Source organism: Nuphar pumila, chromosome 5, assembly GCF_984573655.1.
Source record: "Nuphar pumila chromosome 5, dmNupPumi1.hap1.1, whole genome shotgun sequence".
Classification (NCBI taxonomy): Eukaryota; Viridiplantae; Streptophyta; class Magnoliopsida; order Nymphaeales; family Nymphaeaceae; genus Nuphar; species Nuphar pumila.
Window position 1 is genome coordinate 22,164,820 of NC_143253.1, and position 24,490 is coordinate 22,189,309.

General features: G+C 38.3%; 1 protein-coding gene across 3 annotated transcripts in view; it reads left to right on the forward strand.

Moving 5' to 3' along the window:
* The first annotated feature begins 861 nt into the window (after positions 1-861).
* The window catches only part of LOC149837086 (uncharacterized), a 29,938-nt gene continuing 6,309 nt past the window's right edge, over positions 862-24,490 (forward strand). For all 3 annotated transcript variants that reach the window (XR_016431887.1, XR_016431888.1, XM_090005811.1), the window contains exons 1-11: positions 862-1,083; positions 13,695-13,822; positions 17,313-17,381; positions 17,470-17,586; positions 19,273-19,341; positions 19,890-19,946; positions 20,084-20,137; positions 20,271-20,333; positions 20,487-20,549; positions 23,881-24,045; positions 24,139-24,294. Coding sequence is in view for 1 of the 3 variants with exons in the window: in XM_090005811.1 (XP_089861937.1) it covers positions 888-1,083; positions 13,695-13,822; positions 17,313-17,381; positions 17,470-17,586; positions 19,273-19,341; positions 19,890-19,946; positions 20,084-20,137; positions 20,271-20,333; positions 20,487-20,549; positions 23,881-24,045; positions 24,139-24,294 (1,137 nt within the window). In the remaining 2 variants the exon portion in view is untranslated. The remainder of the gene's footprint in view (positions 1,084-13,694; positions 13,823-17,312; positions 17,382-17,469; positions 17,587-19,272; positions 19,342-19,889; positions 19,947-20,083; positions 20,138-20,270; positions 20,334-20,486; positions 20,550-23,880; positions 24,046-24,138; positions 24,295-24,490) is intronic.

A 24,490-nucleotide genomic window follows, 5' to 3' on the forward strand; every position in this document is an offset into this window, starting at 1 on the left:
GATCCTGTCCATTGAGATAGGATAAGTTTTTACCTAACAGTCATGCTGAAGCATCTGGACCATGGTTTTAAAACTCGTTGATTCATCACTTAGCTCATCTTTGAGTGACTCGTGACTCGGCCCGGTCATGTTAACTTTATATTTTATATGAAACATATATATTTTATAGTATTTTATTAATATATTACATATAATATACATTATATAATATTTGTATAATATATAATTTTGTTAATATATATATAACTATATTTTTATATAATTTATATATATTTGTATTATATTTTATATAATCTAAATAATTATATATAAAATATATTATATATGTATATACCTGCATGACTCGCTGACTCGTTCATGACTCAATCAGGTCAACTTGGTGACTCGACTTAGTACCATTTCACTGTCCAATTCAGGCTGAGTCAATTGAGTCACTGGGTTGACCGACCAGTTTTTAAATTATGATCTAGACAGCTAAGGCCAGTCTACATCCACATAAAAATGTGTGGACCGTTAGGATTGAATTTGAATGTAGGATTGGACCCGTCCTATGGCAATTGATACTGTTTGTTGGAACCCATTCTATACGAAACGATGGGTTCCCTAAGACATTCAATCAAGGCAGCAATTCACGATGTGAACTTGACGTTTGGGTGTTCAACTGCGTCATACCCTTTTCTCGAGGCGGAAAAAACAAAGAGAGAAATATCAATACGAAAATATCGGGTTGCTAGAAGACCCATGCCCACGTGTTTATCCCAGGATCCACCACGTGTCCCCAGGCACGACATTTTCACGAGCGTCAAACGGACCCCCACCACTTCTTCTCCGCCCTATAAAAACGTGGTTCATGTGTGGAGGCGAAGGTCGCCTCCAGCTTCGAACTGATGGCGTCTCCTAGATTCTGCGGCGTCGGCGTCTTCTTCTTCCTCCTCTTCCTCGCCCTCTTCGGCGCCCGTCCGAGCCTAGCGGACGCCGGCGTCCGGGAACCGGAGCCGGATGAGGAGATCGCTGCTCCGGCGTATCCCGACACCTTCCTGGAGAAGGAATTGGAGCAGCTCAGGTCGAAGATCGCCGCCCTAGGTTGGTTCGCCTACCCGACGTCTCTCTCTCTGTTTCCTGCAACTGTAACAAGTCGTACCCTTTCTAGGGTCTTAGGCATTCCAATCTTTGATTCTTTGTTTTCGTTTTCGTTCTTGTTTTCGGCGTGGTGGTGTTGCTTTTTGATCCGTTCTAAATGGGGAGGGTTTTGTTCAGTCGAGATGGTTTGGTGGTCGAAGAATTATGTGTGTGGATTTTGGAAGGGGAATCGGTTGGTTTATTGGCGTCTCCAAGGAGTTGATTTGATTACTGGGTTTTTGTGGGTGCGGCGATCTGTTTACTTTGGATCACTGGAGATGGTAACTCGTTCTAATTAAAGGTTTGCCGAGGTATCTTTTCAGGACTTAGTGTTAGAGCTTGCTTATTTTTGTCCAAAAATGAGTTTTTTTTTTGAGGAATTAGATTTTTTTGGGCATCCTCCCAGTATTCAATGAAAATCGCTTAAAAAATACTAAATTTTGATTGGGAGGGCGTGATTCTAAATTATTTAGCCCATTGGTTGGTAATCCTCATTTATTTTTCTTGATGTAGAACATAGAGGTCGCTTTTCTACCTTATTTTGGGATGAAGAATTTTGGAAGCTCCATCATTTTTTCTTTTTCCTTCAAAGATCTGGGTCTATGGGTCAGTTTGTGCATTGTGATGTATGATTTTAACACTAGGGGTGTGCTACTTAAAACGTTGTCCGTCTGAGAAGTTTTGAGCTGCACTTTAGAAAAATCTTGGAAGAAATTGTATTTGTGATAAAAGGTAGTAAGAATAAGCGACCAGTTTAGTGATCATGATATATACAGTAGACTGGGTGCAAGTGTAGACGCTGTGTGAATGCGGAGGTTGAAGTTAGAATACAGTGTCTTCTATGCTGCAGTGCAATACCTTCTGATACCACCGTGGGATGGTTGTGAGATGAAGGCACTGGATCAAACGCCACTGGCGCACATGTGTGTCCGTAGCTTTCAGAGGTGAGCCACGCAAGGCGAGGTGGTCGTGGGATCCCACCCGGGGTTTTCCTCCCTTCGGCGAGGGTTCCCTGTCATGAAAAAAGAAAAAAAGAAGATACTTGGTATTAGAATGAGTTGGCGCAGTGCAATAAGTGGGCGCCATTGAGATTGTGGGGATATTCTTCATTAGATATTACTATAGTCACCAAAGACGACAATAAATTCAAATTATAATGTTTAAAAAGTTTTGCTACAAAATAAAGGGCAAACAATCGCTAAAACAATATCCATAACTATATGTCATGATATTTTTCTCCGAAACTTCAAATTCAGGAAATTCATTTTAAAATCTTATCACATTCTTTAGTTTTATATTGTTATTTGTTAAAAGGATGTTGAAATTCCTGGAAAAGTTCCTTAGTTTTTAAATCTTCTGAGAAAAAAACCTTGTTGATACTATTAAGAGAATGATTGGTGACTGGGTGAGAAGGAAGTTAGTCTTATATCAGTTAAATGAGATGAGTAAGAAAGAGGGATGGCAGTGAACTGTGGCGGATGCGGAGGACAAGGTCTACACTGCCGCCCTGTCTCAAAATTCTGCCCTCCATCCCCGCCTTCATCTCCGCACCGTTTTTTATTTTAACCTCCATCCCCGCCTTCATTCCCATTTCATGTCCTCCATTCCCAGTCCAAACTGGGTGGGACGGGGCGGGCTGTTTCTCCTCGGTCCACTACCATCCCTAAAGGTATTTTAGTTTTTTTACTAACGGGGAGCGGGGGTGGGGAAAAGCGTAAGTCCATCCCCGCCTCCATCCCCACACGGGTTTTGATTTTAACCTCCATTCCCGCATCCATTCCCATTTCATGTCCCCCATCCCTGGTCCACTGCCATCCCTAGTAAGAATTTTTCAGTGTGATGTTTGTTGTTCCATTTGGAGACACGGTACAACATTATGCAGTGGGGTTACTTGGGCATGTTGAAGGAAGCACAGGAGGCAATAAAGACTTGGGTTGGTGATGACATGAAGTAGTTTGAAATCATTGAGGGTTTATCAAAAACAGAAACGTGTAGAGAAAGATGAATTACGAAGTGAATCTCTTGTAGATCGAAGAAGACTTGGAAGTTTGGAACTATTGAACTTTGTTTGGAGCGAACAAAGAAGGCTCATCTGGAAAGACAGTCTTATTTGCTTAGGATTGAAAGCAGATGTCCAGTGGTGATGATATAAGGATTTTACACCAATGGGAGTTATTGTGGCTGCGTAAAACCATGTTGTCTCTGTTTAGGAATTTTGGCTATTATTCTGAGTCCTGCATCATGGTAAACCTTATACAAAGAAAGGGTCAAGTTTGTCAAGCCATGTAGAATGAAGTTTGTATTGCATGCATTTGTCTGTGGATGCATGCATCCTCTGCAATTATATGTAGGGGCAGGCAGGATGGAAATGTCCATTTCTTCCATGTGAATTTTTGTAGGACTCTAGACCTTATGGAACAAGGAATGGATATGGAGACGAAAATTTTGGACATTCTTTTCATGAGCTAAATTGAAGGCATGTCTTGAAATTCAAGCCATTACTTTTGTCATAAGTCTGATTCTCCATATGAAATCTAGTTGTCAAACGGGTGGAATGATGTAAAGAAATTTGGAAATGGATATGGAAGATGGTGGAAATCTTTGCAACATGCTCTGAAGACTAGATAGGCATGCTAAAGAAGAGGGATGTGCTACCTAAACAACTTGCAGGAAAACAGAACATTTAGGGTTACCATGATTATCTCTTATGAATGGCTAATGGCTTTGTCTTTGCAAATATTGTGAGATGGAAGAAACAAGAAACGAGTATTCTTGAAAGCTCAACCAAGATGAGAGGTAGAAAGCTATTCCTTGGCTCAAATGCAAATAAAAAAGAATTAATATAATACTTGCATGCTACTTAGAGGGACATATGCAGCGACAATTCCTAACCAAAAAGTTATGCAGAATCAACCTCTGTAGAGGCAGGGACTGAAGGTTATGATACATTTGGTCAATGTTTTATGTGGATTGTTGAAATGAACACTAATTAGTAATTACCTTGCCACTAGTTTGGTGAAATGCTTGAAACGTGGATCCAGTATATCATCCCTATGAATTTGTGCTTAGATCAGTAATGGGATATTGAATACAAGTTACGATGTGTATCGAGGGTCTATAACATCTCTGGATCCCTACTAATCAAATCAGATGGTTCTATTTCTCAATCTTTCTGACTTGCTCCTACGGAACCAAAGTCAAAAAGATTGAGAAAGTCAGTCATTCACAATTAGTTCTTAAGATGCTTAGCTAATATGTGGCCAGGTTTCTATTACAAGGAGGTTGGCTTGACATTCAGTGTTTACTATCCTCTGGAGAGGAAGGTATATTATGATGAAGGATATGAAAGGATGATGCTACTTGGGATTTTGTCATGTGGCTGTAAGCATGGTCATAAAATCTCATGATAAATTCATTTTTTTTGTTTTCTCGAGGAAAATATCAGAAAAACCTTGGTATATAAAAAATATAAAATGTTGAAAAACTTATTAAAAATATTGAAATTTATAAAAGAACTCTTACAGATACAATAAAATTATAATTTAATTGCTCTTTTTCAACAAATTGTGCGGATATTTTCCCATAGTGGTATGAAGTTGGTAGGGAATAAAGACAAACATAAGGTTTTTTTAAACACATGTAGTATTGAGACAAAGTTTAGTTCATTTCTGGGAAGGGCTATAGCCTTCTACCCTTCCTTTCTCTTTCCCACTTGAAATGGTTTTCTTTATTGTGAACCGTGAAAAAGAAAGAGATGACCGTTGATTCTATTTGACCAGGAAACCCTTCCTTTCTGTGAAAGTTGGTCAGCATTTAATCTTATAGACAAAGTGATCTCTTCAAGTCAAAATGACTATTTTATCAAAAATGCATGATATGATCATGAGAAACTAAAATATAGCAATAATTTGAATTTACTACGATTAAAACATTTATTTCTCAGTTCTGTAATCTTTTGCATTTTTTTCACGAGAAAATCAAAATATGGCCGAATTTTGTGACTATGGTTGTAAGCTGTGTAGTGTGTTTAAGATCTTTTAGTTGTTTAACAGTCTTTTATTGGACCAAAGTTGAGGCTTGAATTATCTTTGGAAGTTGGAACCAAGTTGTGTTAATTTGGTAGAAATTATGGTTGAGCTGTATGTTATTGGTCAATGGGCCAACTTTTAGGGCTGGCGGGCATCTTCTTTCTTTCATGTGCATAAATTTTGTGTTTAATGGTGGGAGAATTTCTTGTTGGTTTTCATGGATGGCTGAAGTAGATGATGTGGGAGGATAGTGCCAAAATGTTTGAGTGGTTTTCAATTTGAGATGGCTATGAAAGTGAGTTTTATGGATTTGATTGTTGGGCATGTGTTTCATAGTGTGAGGAGAATTCTGTTAAGCCCATAATGCTGTCACATAGGTACAGTGAATACAAAGCTTAATTTTTCTGTTTTTTCATTTTTTTGGTTTTTTTTTTCTGGAATCTGACCTTACAGATGTGATCTAATATATATATATATATATATATATATATATATATATATATATATATATATATATAAACTGAAATACCCATCAGGGTTTGGTCATTTTACCTTGTAATAGTGGTCAGCCCATTAGGAGCTGACTGTGTAATTCTTTTGTTTTTTATTTTTGTTATTTTTAGCTCTTTATGAGCTGGTGTACTTGAAAGGGACAACTCCAACTAGCTGTTGGAGCTTGTCCCAACGGTCACAAATGTGACCGTTGGGAGCCAGCCCAACAGCTAGTTAGGCTGCCCCATTCTCCCTCTCTCTTGTTATAAATAGGGGTTCTCCCCTTGTAACTCTTTAATGCTCTTTCTCAAGCATTTGTAATACAAAGAGCATTTATTTTTCTCCTCTCTTTACCATTGTGTGGGTGATGTGCATTGACCCATTAGTGGTCCATTGTGCTGTGGTTGTGCTCTTGTAAGCTCATAAGAGGCACTCGGTTTCTCTTGTTCTTGTTTCATTACACAGTTTAGTAGGAATGGGTTTTTGGATCATCTGATTACGACATGTGAACAAGTTTTTATAAGGCTTCAAAAATCAATGGCTCATAAAATCACATGTTTTGATTGAAAGAAAACTATCTAACAACCGATTCCTAGCAAATGGTCATGCTGAAGACACCTCTGGTGTCTGATTTGCCAAACATGGGTTGGAACATCGAAAATCAGCATCATCCACATTGTATGGATGGTAGGAGGAACCAATTCTTATATATATGGGAATATCAAAGTGTCTTCAGCATGACCCATTTGTTAAAAAGTCTAAAACGTGTTAAAGATACATGATTAGAACCAAAAAATACTTAGCTAACATTGTATGGGAATATCCAAATGTCATTGCGGGTATGAGGCAGGCACGTGGGGCTGATAGATGTTCCCATGTTACAAAACCCTAATGTTTTTTATACCTACCTGTGATCCTAATATTTGAGGTTTTGTCTCTTGGTGCTGGAGTTTAAATGGATCCCATGCACTGGTTGTTTGGATGTTGTTGCTGTTCTCTATGTGTATCTTGTGGTTTCAGATTGTGCATTTGTCGAGATCCTGCAATATATTGAACTGCAACATATCTTCAGTTTTATGCTAGTTGTTTCTCCATTGTTTGATACCGTTTTTTTATTCTTTTGCTTGACATAGTGGTCTCTTTTCTTCATTTCAAGTTTTCTTAATGAGCCTGCTATTGGATGGATTTTGCTGAATTGCTATTGTCCGACACTGTGCCCGTGCATTTCTTGATTGTATAGCCCCATCTTCAGGCAATGATCTAGCTGTTACCTTAACTCCATCAAATTGGTCATGTCATCCATCAAAAATATCATTTTTAAGTATTGTATTGATTTGTAGGAAGGATGTTACCATGTGGCTTTGCTATAGCGCATTTCTTTCACCTTGAACTTGTTGGACCCTTTCCTGGAATTGTTATGGTAAAGTGGAACCCTTACGCAATTGAAGAAAATCCTTACTGTTAGGCATGTAGACCTAAAGTTGTAAGATGAAAGGTGTTTAATGTTGCTTTTCAGGTGATGATTATTTTATATGCACAAGTGTATCAAGCAAGGAATGCATTTATGCTGGATACCATTGTGAAAATGTCTACGAAGAGACAATACGCATACAAGCACCAATACTTCACAAATGATGTGCACAAAGGCACTCAAACAACACTTGAACAAACACACACAAAGGCGTAAAATAATGCAAACATGCACAAATGCATGTAACGAGAATATATTGAATGAAAAAAAAGAGAAGTTTGAGACACTCAAGCAATACATAATACAAGGGGAAGTCCCCTATTTATAACCCACTAAAGGAGGCCTTGGAGGGGCTCCAATGTAGTCGTTGGAGCCCCTCCAACGGTCACAATTGTGACCGTTTGGAGGGGCCCAACGACTATATTGGCCCCCCAAAGGTAGGTACAAAGTACAAAGTACAAAGTACAAAGTACAAAGTACAAAAAACAAAAAAAGAAAAAAGAAAAAGAGAAAAAGAGAAAAAGAGAAAAAGAGAAAAAGAGAAAAAGAGAAAAAGAGTACAATCATATTCCTAAGTGGAATATGCGTAAAATGGGAAAGTATAGAAATACCCTTTTCGGGTATTATGAATCAATATATATATATATATATATATATATATTAGTATATATGTATAGAGATATGTATACATATATATATAATATGTATATGTATCTTTATATATATATACTAATATATATACGTACATAAGAATTACATTTTTAACACCCCCCCTCAAACTTACGGTGCGATAACTGCAAGTTTGCCCAAAAGAAAATGAAACCGAGGGGAGCAGAGCGCCTTAGTGAAGAAATTCGCTAGTTGATACTCTGATGTCACATATGGAAGATCAATGATTTTTTCAAATATTCTTCCCGAACATAATAGCAGTCCATTTCTATGTGCTTCGTGCGCTCATGGAAGGTATGATTTTTGACAATGTATATCACACTCTTATTGTCACAACATAACTTTGTCGGTTCTAGAATATGAACTCCCATTTCTTCTAGCAGACGCCGAATCCATACTATTTCCATGGTTGTGGATGTCGTGGCTCTATACTCAGCTTTGGTAGAAGACAAATAGACCTTCTGTTGCTTTTTACACCTCCAAGAGACCAACGATTCACTTAAAAAAATACAGAAACCAGTGGTGGAGTGATGATTATTAGGGTCATCTCCCCAATCAGAGTCAGTATATGCAATTAAATTTAATTCAGAGGATGAAGAAAGAAATACTCTCTTATTTGTTGTTCCCTTTATATATTTGATGATTTGCAGGACTGCACTCATGTGAATCGATATAGGAGCATGTTGGAATTGACTTTCAATGTGATCTGCATGAGATATATATCAGGCCTAGTGATACTAAGATACATCAATAACCCAACCAATTGTTTGTAAGAAGTAGGATTATCCAAAATAATCCCATCATCGATCCTCATCTTGGATCCAACAACTTCGGGTGTTTCACAAATTTTGTCATCAGTAATACCTGACCTGTCAATTATCTCACAAGCAAGCTTAGTTTGGGATAAAAAATATCCTCTATGAGAGAAAGCAACTTTAATGTCGAGAAAGTATGTCAGAAAACCTAAGTCTAACATATCAAATTTTTCAGTTAGCGTAAACTTAATTTTTTTAATTCCCTTGATATCATCACGTGTAATTAACATGTCATCAACATATAGCAGCAAGATTACAATTCCTGCATCAAATTTTTTTATAAATAAGGCAGTGTCAGTATAGCATGAGACAAATCCATTTTCTATCATTAAACTGTTAAATCAGTCATACCAAACTTTGGGAGCTTGCTTTAGACCATAAAGAGCTTTTCGTAAACAGAAAACTTTACCATTAAGGCAATCCATTTCAGGAGGAGCAGTCATATAAACTTCTTCATTTAAATCTCTATTTAAGAAAACATTTTTAACGTCCATTTGATAAATGTTTTATTTTTTAATTGATGCGATGATAATAAGGCATCTAACTGTAACCATTCGAGCAATAAGAGCAAACGTTTCATCATAGTCTACCCCATATTCTTGTCCATATCCCTTAGCAATTAGACACACCTTATATCTCTCAAGAGTTCCATCACTCTTGGTTTTGACTTTAAAAACCCGCCTACATCCTATACTTTTCTTTCCTTTAGGAAGATCTTGAAACTCTCATGTTCTAGCTTTTTCCTAAGAGCCCTTAGTTCACTTTCCATGGCTTCTACCCATACATTCATCTTTTTGGCTTCTTCAAAATTTTTGGGCTCAACGTATGAGTGTATGGCACTAAGGCACGCTCTATGTTTGGGAGAAAATGAGTCATAAGATATGAATCTAGAAGGAGGTCTCCTATTTCTCTCAGTTCTTTGAGAACTTTCACCCAAGGTGATGGTTTCACCATGCTTACTATATTTCTCTATAGCGCTTTTAAAACTGCTTTGGTCTCTATGTTTGTATACAACAGGTTCCCTAGAAGATCTATCATCAGCCTCGTGATAGATAAAAAGGCTGAGGAGGATTGCCATTCTTTTCCACTTCATTCTTTTCCATGTCATCATCTCTTGACAATAGATCAAATAAGAAGGAATAATCCATATTTTCCTCATGAGATTCAGATTTTTCAAACCCACTAACATTTTCTAGAAAGCTTACATTTCTAGACACATAATTTATCATTCTTGATATCGTAGCACCGAAATCCTTTTTGGAGTCTCAGAGTACCCAAGGAAGGCACATTGAATGACTTTAAGAGAAAGTTTATCATTTTTATATGTCAAAATAAAATATTTGAACCCAAAAACCCTTAACCTACTATAATCAAGATCTATTTTATACAAAATTTCAAATGGTGAAATTTTATCCAAATTTTTTAATGGAAGACGGTTGATATGATAGACAGATGCAAGGGCGGCTTCGGCCCAAAATCTTTTAGGGATGTTTTGGGAAATGAGCAGGGTTCTGGTTGTCTCAATAATGTGCCTATGTTTCCTTTCGGCCAAACCATTTTGTTGAGGTGTTTTGGGGCATGATTTTTGATGAATTATCCCATATTTCTCAAGATAACTTTTAAAATCATTTGAAAGATATTCTCCTCCAGAATCAGTTTTAAGAATCTTTAAATTTTTGTTAAATTGATTCTTAATCATCATATGATAAGATTTAAATGTTGCAAAAACCTCGTGTTTATATTTGAGAAAATATATCCAAGTAAATCTAGAGAAATCATCCACAAATATCACATAATAAGAGAATTCTTCTCTTGAAATAATGGGTGTCGGTCCCCAATCATCTGAATGAACAAGTTCAAAAGGTTTTGTAGTAAACATGGATCTTTGATAATATGGCAAATTTCTCATTTTTTCAAGTGTGCAATCATTACAAACAAAATTTTCTTTACATAAATGTTTGGCAAACAGAAGATACAAAATTTTTGTGACATTGGGGTGGCCAAGTCTTTTGTGCCATACAGTAATGTCTTTGTGATGCAGCACATTACAAAAAGAATCTTTTGGAATTTGAAGAAAGTCCACATATTAAAGATCTCATTTTCTAGAGCCTTCCCTAATCAAATTCCCGGACCGGCGATCCTGTATCCAACATTTATCAGATGAGAATTTTATATCACATCCATGGTTCGAGAGTTGAGAGACAGAAATCAAGTTTAAATTTAGTTTTGGAATAAATCTAATTTTAGGAATAAAAAACCTTTTTCTTCAAAATTTCTAGTTTCTTTAATTTCAAGAGAAGTACCATCGAAGATGGTGATGAATTCTTTAAAAAATCGGATAAAGAACATATGTTGGGGAACATATGAAAAGAGGCACCCAAATCTAAGAGCCAAGAGATCTTCAAGGAGAAGAACAAGTAGATGTAGCTGCTCCAGCCTTAAGAAGGGGTTGAAGCACTTTCACGATCTGATATGGAGAAAGAGCTTCATTTGAGGGAGTCATGTTTTCTTCCTTTTGAGATGTGGTGGCCATGGCAAGCAACTTCTTCCATTTAGGGCAAATAGGTTTGATGTGCTTTGGTTCCTTACAAAAATGATACACAATTTTGCTGTAGTCCTTTCTTCCTCTTTGACCACTTGTCCTTGATTTTGATTTTTGAAGTGAGGAGGCTTATAAGTTCGAACATTGTTCCCCGGTCTTCATACGACATTAACGACATCACTTTCTTCATTAGTTGAAGTTGCAAGAACACTCAGATTGTTTTTGCTAGTATTCATATGCGTTTTCTCCCCACTTAGCTTTGTAATGACATCTTCAAGCGAGGGGAAAACAAAAGAGGAGAGAAGAGCGAACCGAATTTGCTCGAACTCGGGTCTAAGCCCATTCAAAAAATTGAAAAAATGGTCATCTTCCAATTGTTTGTACCTAAGCTCAATGGCTTCTCCACTCCATTTAGGCTTAAGCATAGCGAGTTCATCCCATATGGATGATAATTCCGCAAAATATTCTCTTGTAGACATTTTATTTTGTTGAAGGGTCAAACCCCTTTTTTGAATATAATATTTGTGAGACAAGTCTCTTGACGTGTACATTTTCTTAAGATAATGCCAAGCTTTCGATGCTTTCTTGAATTTAATAATATTGGCATTGATCTTAGTTTCAACCGAAAGAATCTTGAAAATTTTCATTTCCCATTCCTCATGTCTATTGAAATATTCTTCGAGAGCTCTATTTCTTTCTTCTCCTTGGAGGATTTTAATTTCACCCTTCTCTACCAAAGTAATCTTTGGTTCGGGTTCCGGTATAGAACCAAGAACGTATCCCAAAGATCTTTACCTTTTATGCGAGCTTCCATGTTCCCGACCCAAACATGATAGTTTGAGCCATTTAACTTGAAGTCAAGAGAGAAATGAGAATCTTTTTCGCCCATTAGAGGGAAGAGAATAGAGAAAAAATCACGTACTGCAATAAGATTTTAGATTTTACTTGTTGTAGGAGACTTCTAAAATATTGGATGAAGATAAGTTTCCACATCAATCACAAAAAACTTGAAGGCATGCTTTTCGAGACACTCAACCACATGTCCTTCCTTCTTCAAACCTGGCTCTGATACCATGTGAAAATGTCTACGAAAAGACAATACACATGCAAGCACCAATACTTCACAAAAGATGTGCCCAAAGGCACTCAAACAATACTTGAACAAATACGCACAAAGGTGTAAAATAATGCAAACATGCCCAAATGCATGTAACGGGAATATATTGAATGAAAAAAAGAGAAGCTTGAGGCACTCAAGCAATACATAATACAAGGGGAAGTCCCCTATTTATAACCCACTAAAGGAGGCCTTGGAGGGGCTTAGGGATGGCAGTGGACCGGGGGAAAGCGGGGCCCTACCCCGTTTGGATCGGGGATGAAGGGTATGAAATGGGGATGGAGGTGGGGACGAAGGTTAAAATCCATCCCCGCTCGGGGATGGAGGCGGGGATGGACGTACACTTTTCCCCTCCCCGCCCCGTCCCCACCACGATTCCCGCCTAATATCCGCCCTGTCCCCGCCACTTTTTCCCGCAATAGCCCATCCCCGCCTCATCCCCGTTTGAACCGGGGATAGAGGACGTGAAACGGGGATGAAGGCGGGGGTGAAGGTTCAAATCCATCCCCGTCGGGGATGGAGGTTCTAATCTTGAGGCGGGGCGGGGGTGGAGACCTTGTCCCCCGCCCCACTGCCATCCCTAGAGGGGCTCCAATGTAGTCGTTGGAGCCCCTCCAACGGTCACAATTTGTGACCGTTGGAGGGGCCCAACGACTATATTGGCCCCCCCAAGGTAGGTACAAAGTACAAAAAACAAAAAATGAAACAAGAAAAAGAGAAAAAGAATACAATCATATTCCTAAGTGGAATATGCGTAAAATGGGAAAGTATAAAAATACCCTTTTTGGGTATTATGAATCAAAATAAATAAATAAATAAATATATATATATATATATATTAGTATATATGTATACATATATATAATATATATGTATACGTATCTTTATATATATACTAATATATATATACATACATAAGAATTACATTTTTAACAACCATCACGACTGGCTTGAATTTAGTGGGGTTCTGCCATCATTAATGGATGGTATCCCACTTGGCCTTTGTCGATGCTGCTATAAGAATGGTGCTGCTCAAAGATTTGGGTGGTCAAAACAGGGCTCAAAACTAACAAACCAGATATAATTTTGGACATCCATCTAAACTTCATGCTTATGCCATTTTTTGAGACAACAAAGTTGGCGCTGTCCTTCAGGAATGACACCAGAGCCACCAGTCTCTAGCCTTTGGATGGCTGGAAACTAGTTTACTGCATTAATCATTCTAAACTCTGAAAAACATTTAGGATCATGCAACTCTTCCTATCCTTTCTTTGTTTGTTAGTATCTCTGACTTGACTAGTATCTTTGTCATTTGGTAGAACCATCTTATGAGGTAGACATTTGCTTCTGCTTCTGCTTTTTGTCTGAGTTTGTTAATATTAATTTGGTGTTGAATCAATGAGAAATAACTTACTCATCCAATTGTATATGTGCTTTTAAGAGTCTAATATTGAGGAGAGAACTCAAGAGCTGAAATCCAAAGATGGTAAGATTGTCCAGCTTGACAGGATAATTCAAGAGAAGTCAGATACTCTTTCATCATTGCAGAATAAATTTCATTCCCTTCAGGTTGGTGTTGGTTCTCCTTTTAGATTTACTTTAGCTGATGTTCTCACTTGCCAAAGATTGATGTTGCCATGTTGGTTATAGTTTCCTAATTTAGTTAAATATCAGCTTGTATTGTTTCTCTTCCTGCATGTTGATTTCCTCATCTATTTTACTTCATTTGAAAAATAGACTGCATGGTATATTTTATTCTTGAAGGGTGTAAATAGGATGCTAAAGCTGAAGCTGGAATCTGGTGGAACCTGATCTTTTATTTCTCATTTTATTTTCTTGACCATGTATTGATTAAAATCAAGTGGTGAGTGAAATTGACAGAATGGCAGCCTTCAAGTTGAGCAAGGTCAAATGTTTGAAGTTGGTAAAGGCATGGATGCCGTTATTCAATGATTGCTTTTTACAGACTGCAGTGTACTTTCCACTTAACATTTGGGTCATGGTTGGCGGCAAAATGGGATATGCCAGAATAAATTCTAGATTCAGTTCACATTTGTCAAAGCAAAACCCCATTAAACCCAATCCAACCTATTTTCTAGTGTTTTGTTTATTCAGTTGTGTTGGTGGGGTCAATGCATGGTTTTGTTGGATTTAGTTGGGCTTGTGTCGGTTTGGATCCAAGTTGATTGCATTCTGTGGAAGTTGTACAAAGGTTGGGTTGGCTGGGTTGGAGTTGGCAATGGTGTTGTCCTAGGATTAGAGATCGGGTCTATAGGTATTGTACTCTCTATTTTTGGCTATTTTGTCCAGCAAAATAGGTTCCTTGCAAATGGAGCTACCCAAGGGCAGTGGGATCTGTAGCTACTCGCTTGCAACCAGCAGTCCATGACTTGATGACCCTAGTGGGCGTGGTTGGGTTTAGGGTGGATTGGGCTGTGTCGGCTTGAATTAACTGTGGCTTGCATTATATGGACTGGCTTTGTCTACATTGGGTTGGATCAAGTTCAAGTTGAGCTGAGGTTGGTTGTTGGATCTAGGATGGACTATGTTTGGTTTGTACCAAAGTTGCCAGTTGAGGAAGTGGGAGCGGGAAGCGAGAGACTTCTAAAATTTTAGGAAGCGGGAAGTGTAGAACGATTTAGAAGCTAACTAGAAATCATCTCGGAAGCTAGAAGAGAAGCGAACCGGAAGCGACCTAAGAATCAAATCAGGATTCGAAGGGAAAACAAAGAGGGAAGTGACCTAGGATTAGTGGGAAGCAAATAGGAATCAAATAAGAAGCGAAAATGTAATTATATTTTTTATAATTTACCAAAATATAAAATTTATGTATTATGTATATAGATCAGGGTTACCGGAAGCGCCTAGCTAAAAGGGGAAGCGCGCTTCCCCGAAGCGCGGAACGTCGCGCTTCCGAAGCGTGGGGGGAAGCGTCCCCCTTTTTTGGGAAGCGCGTCCCCCTTTTTTGGGAAGCGCGCTTCCCTTTAATGGGGGACGCGTTTCCCTTTAATGGGGGACGCGCTTCCCTTTAATGGGAAGCGCGCTTCCCCCTCGCTTCCCCTGTTTTTTTCAATTTTTTTGTATTTTTTATTTTTGTTTTTTTCGCTTCCCCCTCGCTTCCGAGACGCTTCCTATGTCGCTTCCGAGACGCTTCCTAGGTCGCTTCCGAGACACTTCCCGAATCGCTCCTAAGTGGTCCCACGCTTCCCCGCTTCCTAAAATTTTGAAAGTGCCTCGCTTCCCGCTCCCGCTTCCCGTATCGCTTCCCGCTCCCGCTTCCTCAACTGGCAACCATGATATAGATACAACATTTTGAACAATATAAATAAGATTACAAGAAAGAAGCAAGAATTTCTAAAAGTGTATTCATATTCTAGAAAGCACCTAACTTTTTATTTGACAAATCTTTCCATTTCCCTCTTTTAACATAATTTTTCACAAAGAAAAATTTTGCCCTTTCAAAAACATAATTCTTCTTTTTATTTTTTGGTAAAAAACAATTATGTAAGGGAAAAATTGTCTGAGCCCCGAAATACAAGGAAAACGATTCACAGAGTTGGGAATCTCGTTTTCCTCAAAAGAGAAGCTCGCCTCCCATTATTGGGGAAGCTCGCTTCCCATTTAAAAAGTGTGCTTCCCCGAACGTTTCGGAAGCAACGCGTTTCACTCTTCCGAAGCGCTCTTCCCCATACTTACTAGCGCTTCTGGTAACTCTTGTACTGGGCCGGGTTGGGCTTGTTTTAGGCATGGTTTTGGTTAGAGTAAAGTTGCACTTAGGTTGGGTTCAAGGTATTGTTCGCTTAAATTGATCTAGTCGAGACATATAGGGTTTTGCATACACAAGATGTTGGAGGGCTGGCTTGAGTCTGACTCATAAATAAATGCTTGGGTTGAGGTTATGTTGAGTACTGCATATGTGAACCCAAAGAACCCAAGCAACATCTTTTTTGAGAGGATCTGGGTTTTTTGAGGATTGCAACAGTAAAAGGTTGCATGGGCATGGATTTTATATTTATGCCAAACATTGTATATGCTATGTTTCTGGAGAAAAGTATATGGTGAGTCCAGAAGCAACTTAAATTTCTTGCTGGTCTTGCTGCTCTTGCAGAAATATGGATCATCTTTTCTTCCTTTACCTGAAAGAAATATCAAGTGATCCGTGTCTAAGTGTCCATTGATTTAGTCATGCATTTTTGTGGAAAATTTGTGATCATTCATTTGGCTTCAGGCTTTCTTGGTGCAATTGACAGTTAATAGATTCCCATTGGTGTCATGTAGGATGGACAAGTGCTATACTATATAACATAGACACGTCAATGCCCTTACCATACCCGTGTTGACACGGCTCAACATGGGTACGGGTACTGGATATGGATTGGGTACGTGTTGGGTCAGGTCCAACCCTGATCCGACCCAAATAACACATTTTTTTGTGTGTTTTGACCTGGGTCAAAGTCCGGGGTCATTTTTTTCCCCACCTTGACTCTGATAAACTCTAACCCCCTCTCATTCTTGTTATTGAATTTTTAGTAAACTAATCTTGTTTGCTGTTAGTTTGTTGCTAAATGTTAAATTAATTTATTGTTGTTGGAATTTGATTCTTTGAAATTTGTATTTATGTGAAATATCTTGTTATATATATATATATATAGTGTCCCTGTACTCACATTTGTTTGGAATTTCCGTGTCGTACCCTCCGTGCCCATACTCGCACCCGCACTCGCACCTGTACCCATGTGACATAGGTGATATATGGTTAGGTTACATCCCTCTTCTGTTTCATTTGATGTCTATGTAGTGGATATGTTCAAATAAGTTGTTTGTGATTTAATGTCTTAGGTGGTGCATTGTGTATGAATTGTACATCGTAATTTACTTGTTTTTGTTATGTTTGTCCTTTGTAAGATATCATAAGCTGTTGGTTGCCAACATTATTTTTCTCTTTTTGTACTATAAGGTTTTGGTTAAGTAACAGTTCCATTTTCTGTTGAAACAATATCTCTGGTCTGTGTTGAACTCTGTTTGTGTCAATTTTGAAAATTCTAATCCTGCATTGCAGAAAAAGGGGGCCACAGATGCAGAAGAACGGGTTGGAAAGGCTCGTGCCCGAGCCAATGAACTTGAAAAGCAGGAAAGAAAAGAAACTTTCTCATAAGTGCTTTGTTTTATAAACTTTCTCTTTTGTTATTGGCTTTGACTGATGTTAATCTGGTTGACAGGTTGCAATTTTGAAAAGTAAAATTGATCTACAAAATAAACAGCAGGAAGCTGTGGAACTTCGAGCAAGTGATGCTGAGAAGAAAACAAAGGAATTGATTGCTAAAATTGGAAGTGTAAGAAATCACTCTACAGAACCTATCATTCTGAAGAGGAAGTATTAATATTTGTGTTTTGCAAATGATTTTTCACTGTATTATTTCTTTAAATGTTCAATTTTTTGCCTACTTCTGTTGTGTATGTATATGGTGTTGAGTTGCTCATGTATATTGCACTTTATAACCATGCCTAGCGCTATATGCACAATATGCTATGGTGTTATGCATGTTTCCTACTTGAGGTTGAGGCAAGAGGCACACATGACATTTCTGGCACTAGTAGGCTGCGAATTGGTCAGATTTAATTTAAGTACCAACCTGATTTAGTATCATAATTGGATAAAGTATTTTAGATACACTTATTTGGGTGTTCTTCTGGATAGAATTTTTTAGATACCCTTATTTGGGTAACTGGAAAGCCCATTTTTAATATATAGATGACATTTTGTTCCCATAGAATATTCTTGGGACAAATTGAAGGTTTTCATATAGTGAAGTGGTTGGTGGGGAGTGGGGGCCACTTTGCTGATGATATTTATCATTGCCAGGTTAGACCAAACCCCATTTTTGCTAGTGAATGTAACATGAAACTTCATAGCAACATATAAAAGTCTTTCTCTAGGTTGGTTTTAATCATAGAGGGTTATTCATTATGTTGCATCATATAGATTGGTTAATACACCATGATGACTTGCTGGTATTTGATGAAGTTACCTTGGGCTGTGATTCAATGATTGTCTTGATCTACTGTCGATTTTCTAAAACCCTTCCGAGAAGTCTTGCAAATAGCTTCCAAGAGAACACGTTTAATTCATTTCATTAACTCTCTTCGGTTGGTGTATGTCAGGAGCTGATATTTTCTAGTGATACCTATGAAGTCTTATGCAATTAAAGGGCAAACCAGTCGTTTATCGTCAAATCACAAAACTATTGTATTTACACATTTTGAGCAGTCTGTGTTACTCCAAAAAGTTGGAGGCGGGAAGTTGACTAGCTTAGGCTCTTTTAAGCAGATTACACATGGAAAACTTTACTGGAAACATAGTTTATTTTCCAAACAAAAAAGATTACATTCTATGTCTTATGGAAAGAAAAATAAAAAAAGAGCACCTTCGTCTCTGTCAATTTGCATGCTCTGATTATTTTCAATCTACTTCTATAATCTTTTGGAAGGTAGGTAGGAGTTCTAAATTTTATCTTCTTGATAGTACGAATGCTTTGGAGAAAATATCCATAGATTCATATTTTAGCTTCTTAAACTGCCTTTGTGAAGGTGAAGAGACCATAGACTTCCACGTTTTATGACTAGGCAATTGATCATTCAAAATGTCTAACTGTTAAGGATGTCTGTGCTGTGTCAAGCTTCATCTTCAGACAGAGCTCTAATGATCTGAGCAGTGCTACAACTGCTGGTATATGTTTAAGTCAAAATAACTGAACAACCTTCAACTGCACAATCATAAGGTATCGGGTATGCAAGAGTAAGAAGGTTGCAGCATATCTTTTGCCGTGGTCCTGACTCAGATGCTTATGCTCCTTTTGTGCCGTTACTGAGATTTTTTAGAAGGTTTTGCTTTGGAATGATTTTGTTCATCAGATTGCTAGTTTTCCTGATTGAATGTGGCTTCACAAGTTATATTTAAATGGTCTAAATAGACGGAATCTGCTGGGTAGTTTATTCTTGTGTTCTCTATTGTGACGTAGTTGCAAAAAATGAGTGAGGAGCAGAAAAACCAGATTAGCAAATTGGAGAAAGCACTTCAGTTAGCTGAGGTATATTTCCACGTAAAACTTTCCTCCTTTTCATTCGGTTTGTTGGCTCATTGCTAGGGATGGCAGTGGACCGGCAGAAAACGCGGCCCTGCCCCGCCTTGCCCCATTTGGACCGGGGATGGACCGAGGATGGAAGTTAACATCAAAACCCGTGCGGGGATGAACTTACTCTTGCCCCCACCTCATCCCCAATCCCGGATCCCTGTTAAGAAAATTACTATTATACCCTTATATATATTCCTAACCCTAACATAAAACCCTTTCTCGAATCTCTCCTCTCTCCTTCCTCTAATGAGCCGTGTGAGCTCCCATTTCTCTCCTCTCCTTCCTCACCTTCCTCTAACGGCGGAAGCTGGCAGCGGCGGAAGGGCTGAGGAAACGAGGCCCCGCCTCGCCCCGTTTGGGCCGAGGATGGAGGTTAAAATCGAAACCCGTGCAGGGATTGAGGGCAAAATTTTGAGACGGGTTAAGGGTTGAGACCTTGTCCCACGCACCTGCCCTGGTCCACTGCCATTTCTACTCACTGCATATTTGTTGCAACTTTTCAGGAAAAGATATTGAAGGCTCAGTTGCATGCTGAATCAAAGGTTAAAGAGCTGTCTGAGGTATGCAAGCTGTAAACTGAGAATGATCCAGCTTCATTAAGAAATGGGTCAAAATTTTGGGTATAATTTTGTGTGCTTATCTACTAATAACATGCTTACTTCTGATTAGAAGATAAAATTTGTGAACTTCTGTATAGGTTCTAAATGCATGGTTACCACATTGGTTTGCAGTACAGTCTGCTCAATTTCAGGTGAGTTCGACAAGATCATGTCATTAAATTGTTGTAGTCTGTCCTTGAGGTGGTAGCTGTTTTGGTAGATGTTGACTTTTTAGGGCAGTCATTTGCAGTAGCTGTTTTGGTAGTTTTTGACTTTTTAGGGCAGTCATTTGCAGCCATGCATTGGAACGAGTATGGGAAGCCATCCTGGGAAGTTGCTAGACAAAAGGTGATGATTCCATTGTTTCATTGTGCTACAGATGTAAATTAGTTTAGTAGATGTCTCTTTTGTGTTGATGGTTTTCCGGTAGAACTGCTTCAGTTTCTTTTTTCTTCGATATTGTATTTTCATGATTTTCTCTGTTTTCTGTATTTGTTATAGGCAGTGGAAAACTCTGCAAAGGTTCATGAGTGGGCTAAGCCTCATATTGAAGAAATTAACTCTGTAAGTTCTCGCTGCAAAACCCACCCATTTCAAGGCAGTCTAACACCATACCTTTATCATGAATTAATCTTTTGATTTAGATAGGTTGTTTCTCATCTGTTGAATCTGTTAATTGGCGCATTTAGTGTATTCCCCATGTCATTGGATAGTCTAATGGAGTAATTTGCATGTTATGATGCTCTATTTGGTTTACTGATTCTTAATTTCATGACATTAATTTATACCACATGGTTATGCTATATCATTTAAGTGATATTATTTGTCTTGAAATGGCACAGAATATGAGACGCAAAAAAAGGGAAATAATAATTTCATGAAAATAAATGAAATTGTTATGATGCTCTATTTGATTTTACTGATTCTTAATTTCATGACATTAATTTATACCACATGGTTATGCTATATCATTTAAGTTATATTATTTGTCACAAAGTGGCAAGGTACGGGTACGGAGGGTATGGTACGACAATTTCAAAAATGAGGGTATGGGGACACGCTATATATATATATATATATATATATATATATATATATATATATATATATATATATATATATATATATATAGAGAGAGAGAGAGAGAGAGAGAGAGAGAGAGAGAGAGAGAGAGAGAGAGACTTGTTTTTTAAGTCATTTTTGTAGTTTAGTTTAATTAACCAAGTCAAGTTTCCCTTCTCTCTCTTTGTTTGTTGCAGCGAAAAAAAGAAGAGATAAGGAGGTACTCTCTCTCTCTCTCTCTCCTCTCTCTCTCTTTCTCTGGTCTCGCTCTCCTCATCTGTCTCAATTCCCAGAGAGAGATAATAAGAAAAATAAGAGATAAGGAGGTACTCTCTCTCTCTCAGAGAGAGAGAGAGAGAGAGAGCTAGGGGGGAGCGAGACCAAGGAAAGAGAAGAGAGAGTCGAGGGTTTGGGGGTGGGGTGGATTGTTTTTTTTTTCTGAGGTTCGGATTCTAGGCGTACTCGCACTGCTCCTTGTACCCGTACCTGTGTCAACACGGGTAATACGGCTAAAGTGCCATGTCGCAGTAACATAGAGGAAGACATAATGGCTAGCTGTTGGAGGTAGTCCTAGCGGCTAGTTTGACTAGTCAAACTAGTTGTTAGAGGAAATCTCAACAGCTAGTTTGACTATTCAAACTAGCCATTAAAGCAAATCCTACTGGCTAGTTAGTCATTCAAAAAATGACCAATAATAGAAAATACAAAATGCAAAAATATAATATTTACTCATTTTAATAATGACCAAAAACCCTAATTTAACCTAAAGTATACATTAGGTATACTTAACCTAAATCCTAAAAAGTACACAGAAAATACCTAACAACTAAATACCTATGTCACATGGGTGCGGGAGTGCTGCAAAAAATATATATATATATATAGTCCAAAAGTTGGACGTAAATGACCCTGGGTGACCCAGGGTCAGCTGTCTTATCTCTCCGAGGGCTTAAGCTGTCTCAACCCACGATTTTACAACAAAAAAAATTCAGACCCGAACTCGGATTTTTAAGGCCCACGCATCCGCGGTCCTTCGTCCCCCCCCCTTTCGATTTGCGTCCTCTCGGGCCCTTTAAATCATGCAAGGGTGAGGGGGAAGCCCTCACCCCTGTGCTCCTCCTCTCCCTCTCGATTGTGCTTTCTCTCTCGCTCTCGGCGTGCGACTGAACCCTGGCGCTGACGACGCCGACTCTCTCTCAGGTACGCATCTCCTTCTTCTCTTCTTCTGTTTGCCGAAGGGCCGACAACTCCCTGTCGCGTCCTTCCCCTCTCTCTCTCTCTGCGTTCGCCGAAAGAAAAGTCGGGACTCGAGAGCATTTTTTTGTCCAAAATTTGGACACAAATGACCCTGGGTGCGTTGACCGCACCTAGAGTCCTGTTGACCGCACCGGGTGCCGCACCGGGTGCCGCAACGGGTGCCGCACCGGGTGCCGCACCCGCGTCGCGCCTCGCGTTGACGCAGGTGCGACACCCAGTTTGCCGAGTCCCTGTGACATAGCTAAATACACAAAAAGTATACTTTGGTTAATTTGAATACAAGGAAAAAGGAAATACAAGAGATAGAAACTTAAGAAAAGTACCTAAGTACACCTTTGTATACTTAGATATATACAAACTATACAAAGTTACAAACAATACATGTATCTTAACAATTATCTTCCAAAATCATTTGTATCGTCGAAGTGATAAACTCTTATTTTTTCCTGGCATCGACTGGAACCAAATTGGATGGGGTGTGGCACTATTTGACAACAGTGACACCAGCCTGCTGGTTCCCAGCAAAGATGGTAGTCAAATGGTGCTGCTAAAAGAAATGTTCATAGTCTGAATGCTATGTCACATTTGTTGAAAATACACGATCCATCGGTCGATTCCTAGCAAATTCACCATGCCGAACACATCTGCATGGTAAGATTTGCAAAAAAAAAAGTTGAAAATGCCTAGTTCACATGGTAGTTCTCATATTCTATTGGCCCTACGCACATATATATATATATATATATATATATATATATATATATATATATATATATATATATATATATATATCATGTTGTAATAATAAGGTTTGTTTGTTCATTTCCAAATGCTAGCATTTATGTATATAAAAGAAAAGCATATTGTAGTAAGAACGTTGCTTGCTCGTTTTCAATTGCTTGCAGCTGGATCAAGCAAACAGCCATATGTGGAACTTTTCAGTTTTCTCTAACATTTTTATTTTCGAAAATCTTCCATTGTGACTGAAATTATGTTAGTCAGCATTGCCAGTTTCTAAGGCTTCATGTAGATGTTAGCACATTTACTATGAATTCTGCTTCTCCCTTCCCATGAAGAACGAACTAGGCGGTCAACACACGATTTGGCCTGTTGCTTGCTATGCTATAAGCATGGGCATGTTTTTTCCCTGAATAAAATAAAAAATACCCTGCCCATGTTATGTATTAATTCGTACTGGCAAAGGCGTATAGGTAGTTTTATTAAAAAACTAAGAGTCTATGAGATACACTCATTAGTTGTATTCTAGGAATGCATCTTCATTGTGCTCCTTTTATCAAATAACTAAAATGCCATTGGTTGTGATAATTAATGCATGAAATTACTTGGTGTTATTACATTTGTATGGGACGAAAAGATGCATGCACTTGTTAAAATCCATGTGAATCTGTGAACATCTGCAACACCTTCATGTATATTGTGATGTTTAACTTTATATGTTTAGCTTGTTCTCATGCACACAATTTTTTCTTGTTTGTTTTGGTGACTGCTTTTTGTACTGGCTATGTATAGCTATAGGTTCATTGATGATATTTTGATTCTCATATATCCTCTGTAGAAGTGGACTCCTGTCTTGAAGGAGAAATGGGTGAAACTATCTACCTCCATTGAGCCACATGTACAAGCTGTCACTACTAAAGTGCTTGAGGTTTATGATGAATCAAAGACTGCCATTACACCTCATGTTGTCAAAGCAAAAGAAATGGCAGATCCCTACCTGGAGGTATTACAGAGCCTTGGTACTCCAGTTAGAATGATCAATTTATAATATACTCTTTTGTTTTATCATCCTAAATTGGATTTCATGTTGCAACAGGAAGTTAAGAAGTTGTCGAAGCCCTATGTTGATCAGATTGCTACTTATGCAAAACCTCATGTTGACAAAGCTAGGGTTGCTCTGAAGCCCTATACTGAAGGAGTGGTTCATGCTTACGGGGAGTTTCTGAAATCTGCAAATACGTACCATCATCAGGTAGCTTTGCTTCAGATGTCTTCTTCATCTTTTTAAGTACTCATCGCAACTAGTGTATGTAATTGTGTGGTAGAATGTGCTTGTATTCTCCTTTTCTTGGAAGCTACTGTTTCACATGATGTTAGCTTGGCCAGCCTCCTTTATTGCTTTCCAAGCTATGGCTTGGATAGTAAACCAGTCAAACTCATGATAATAA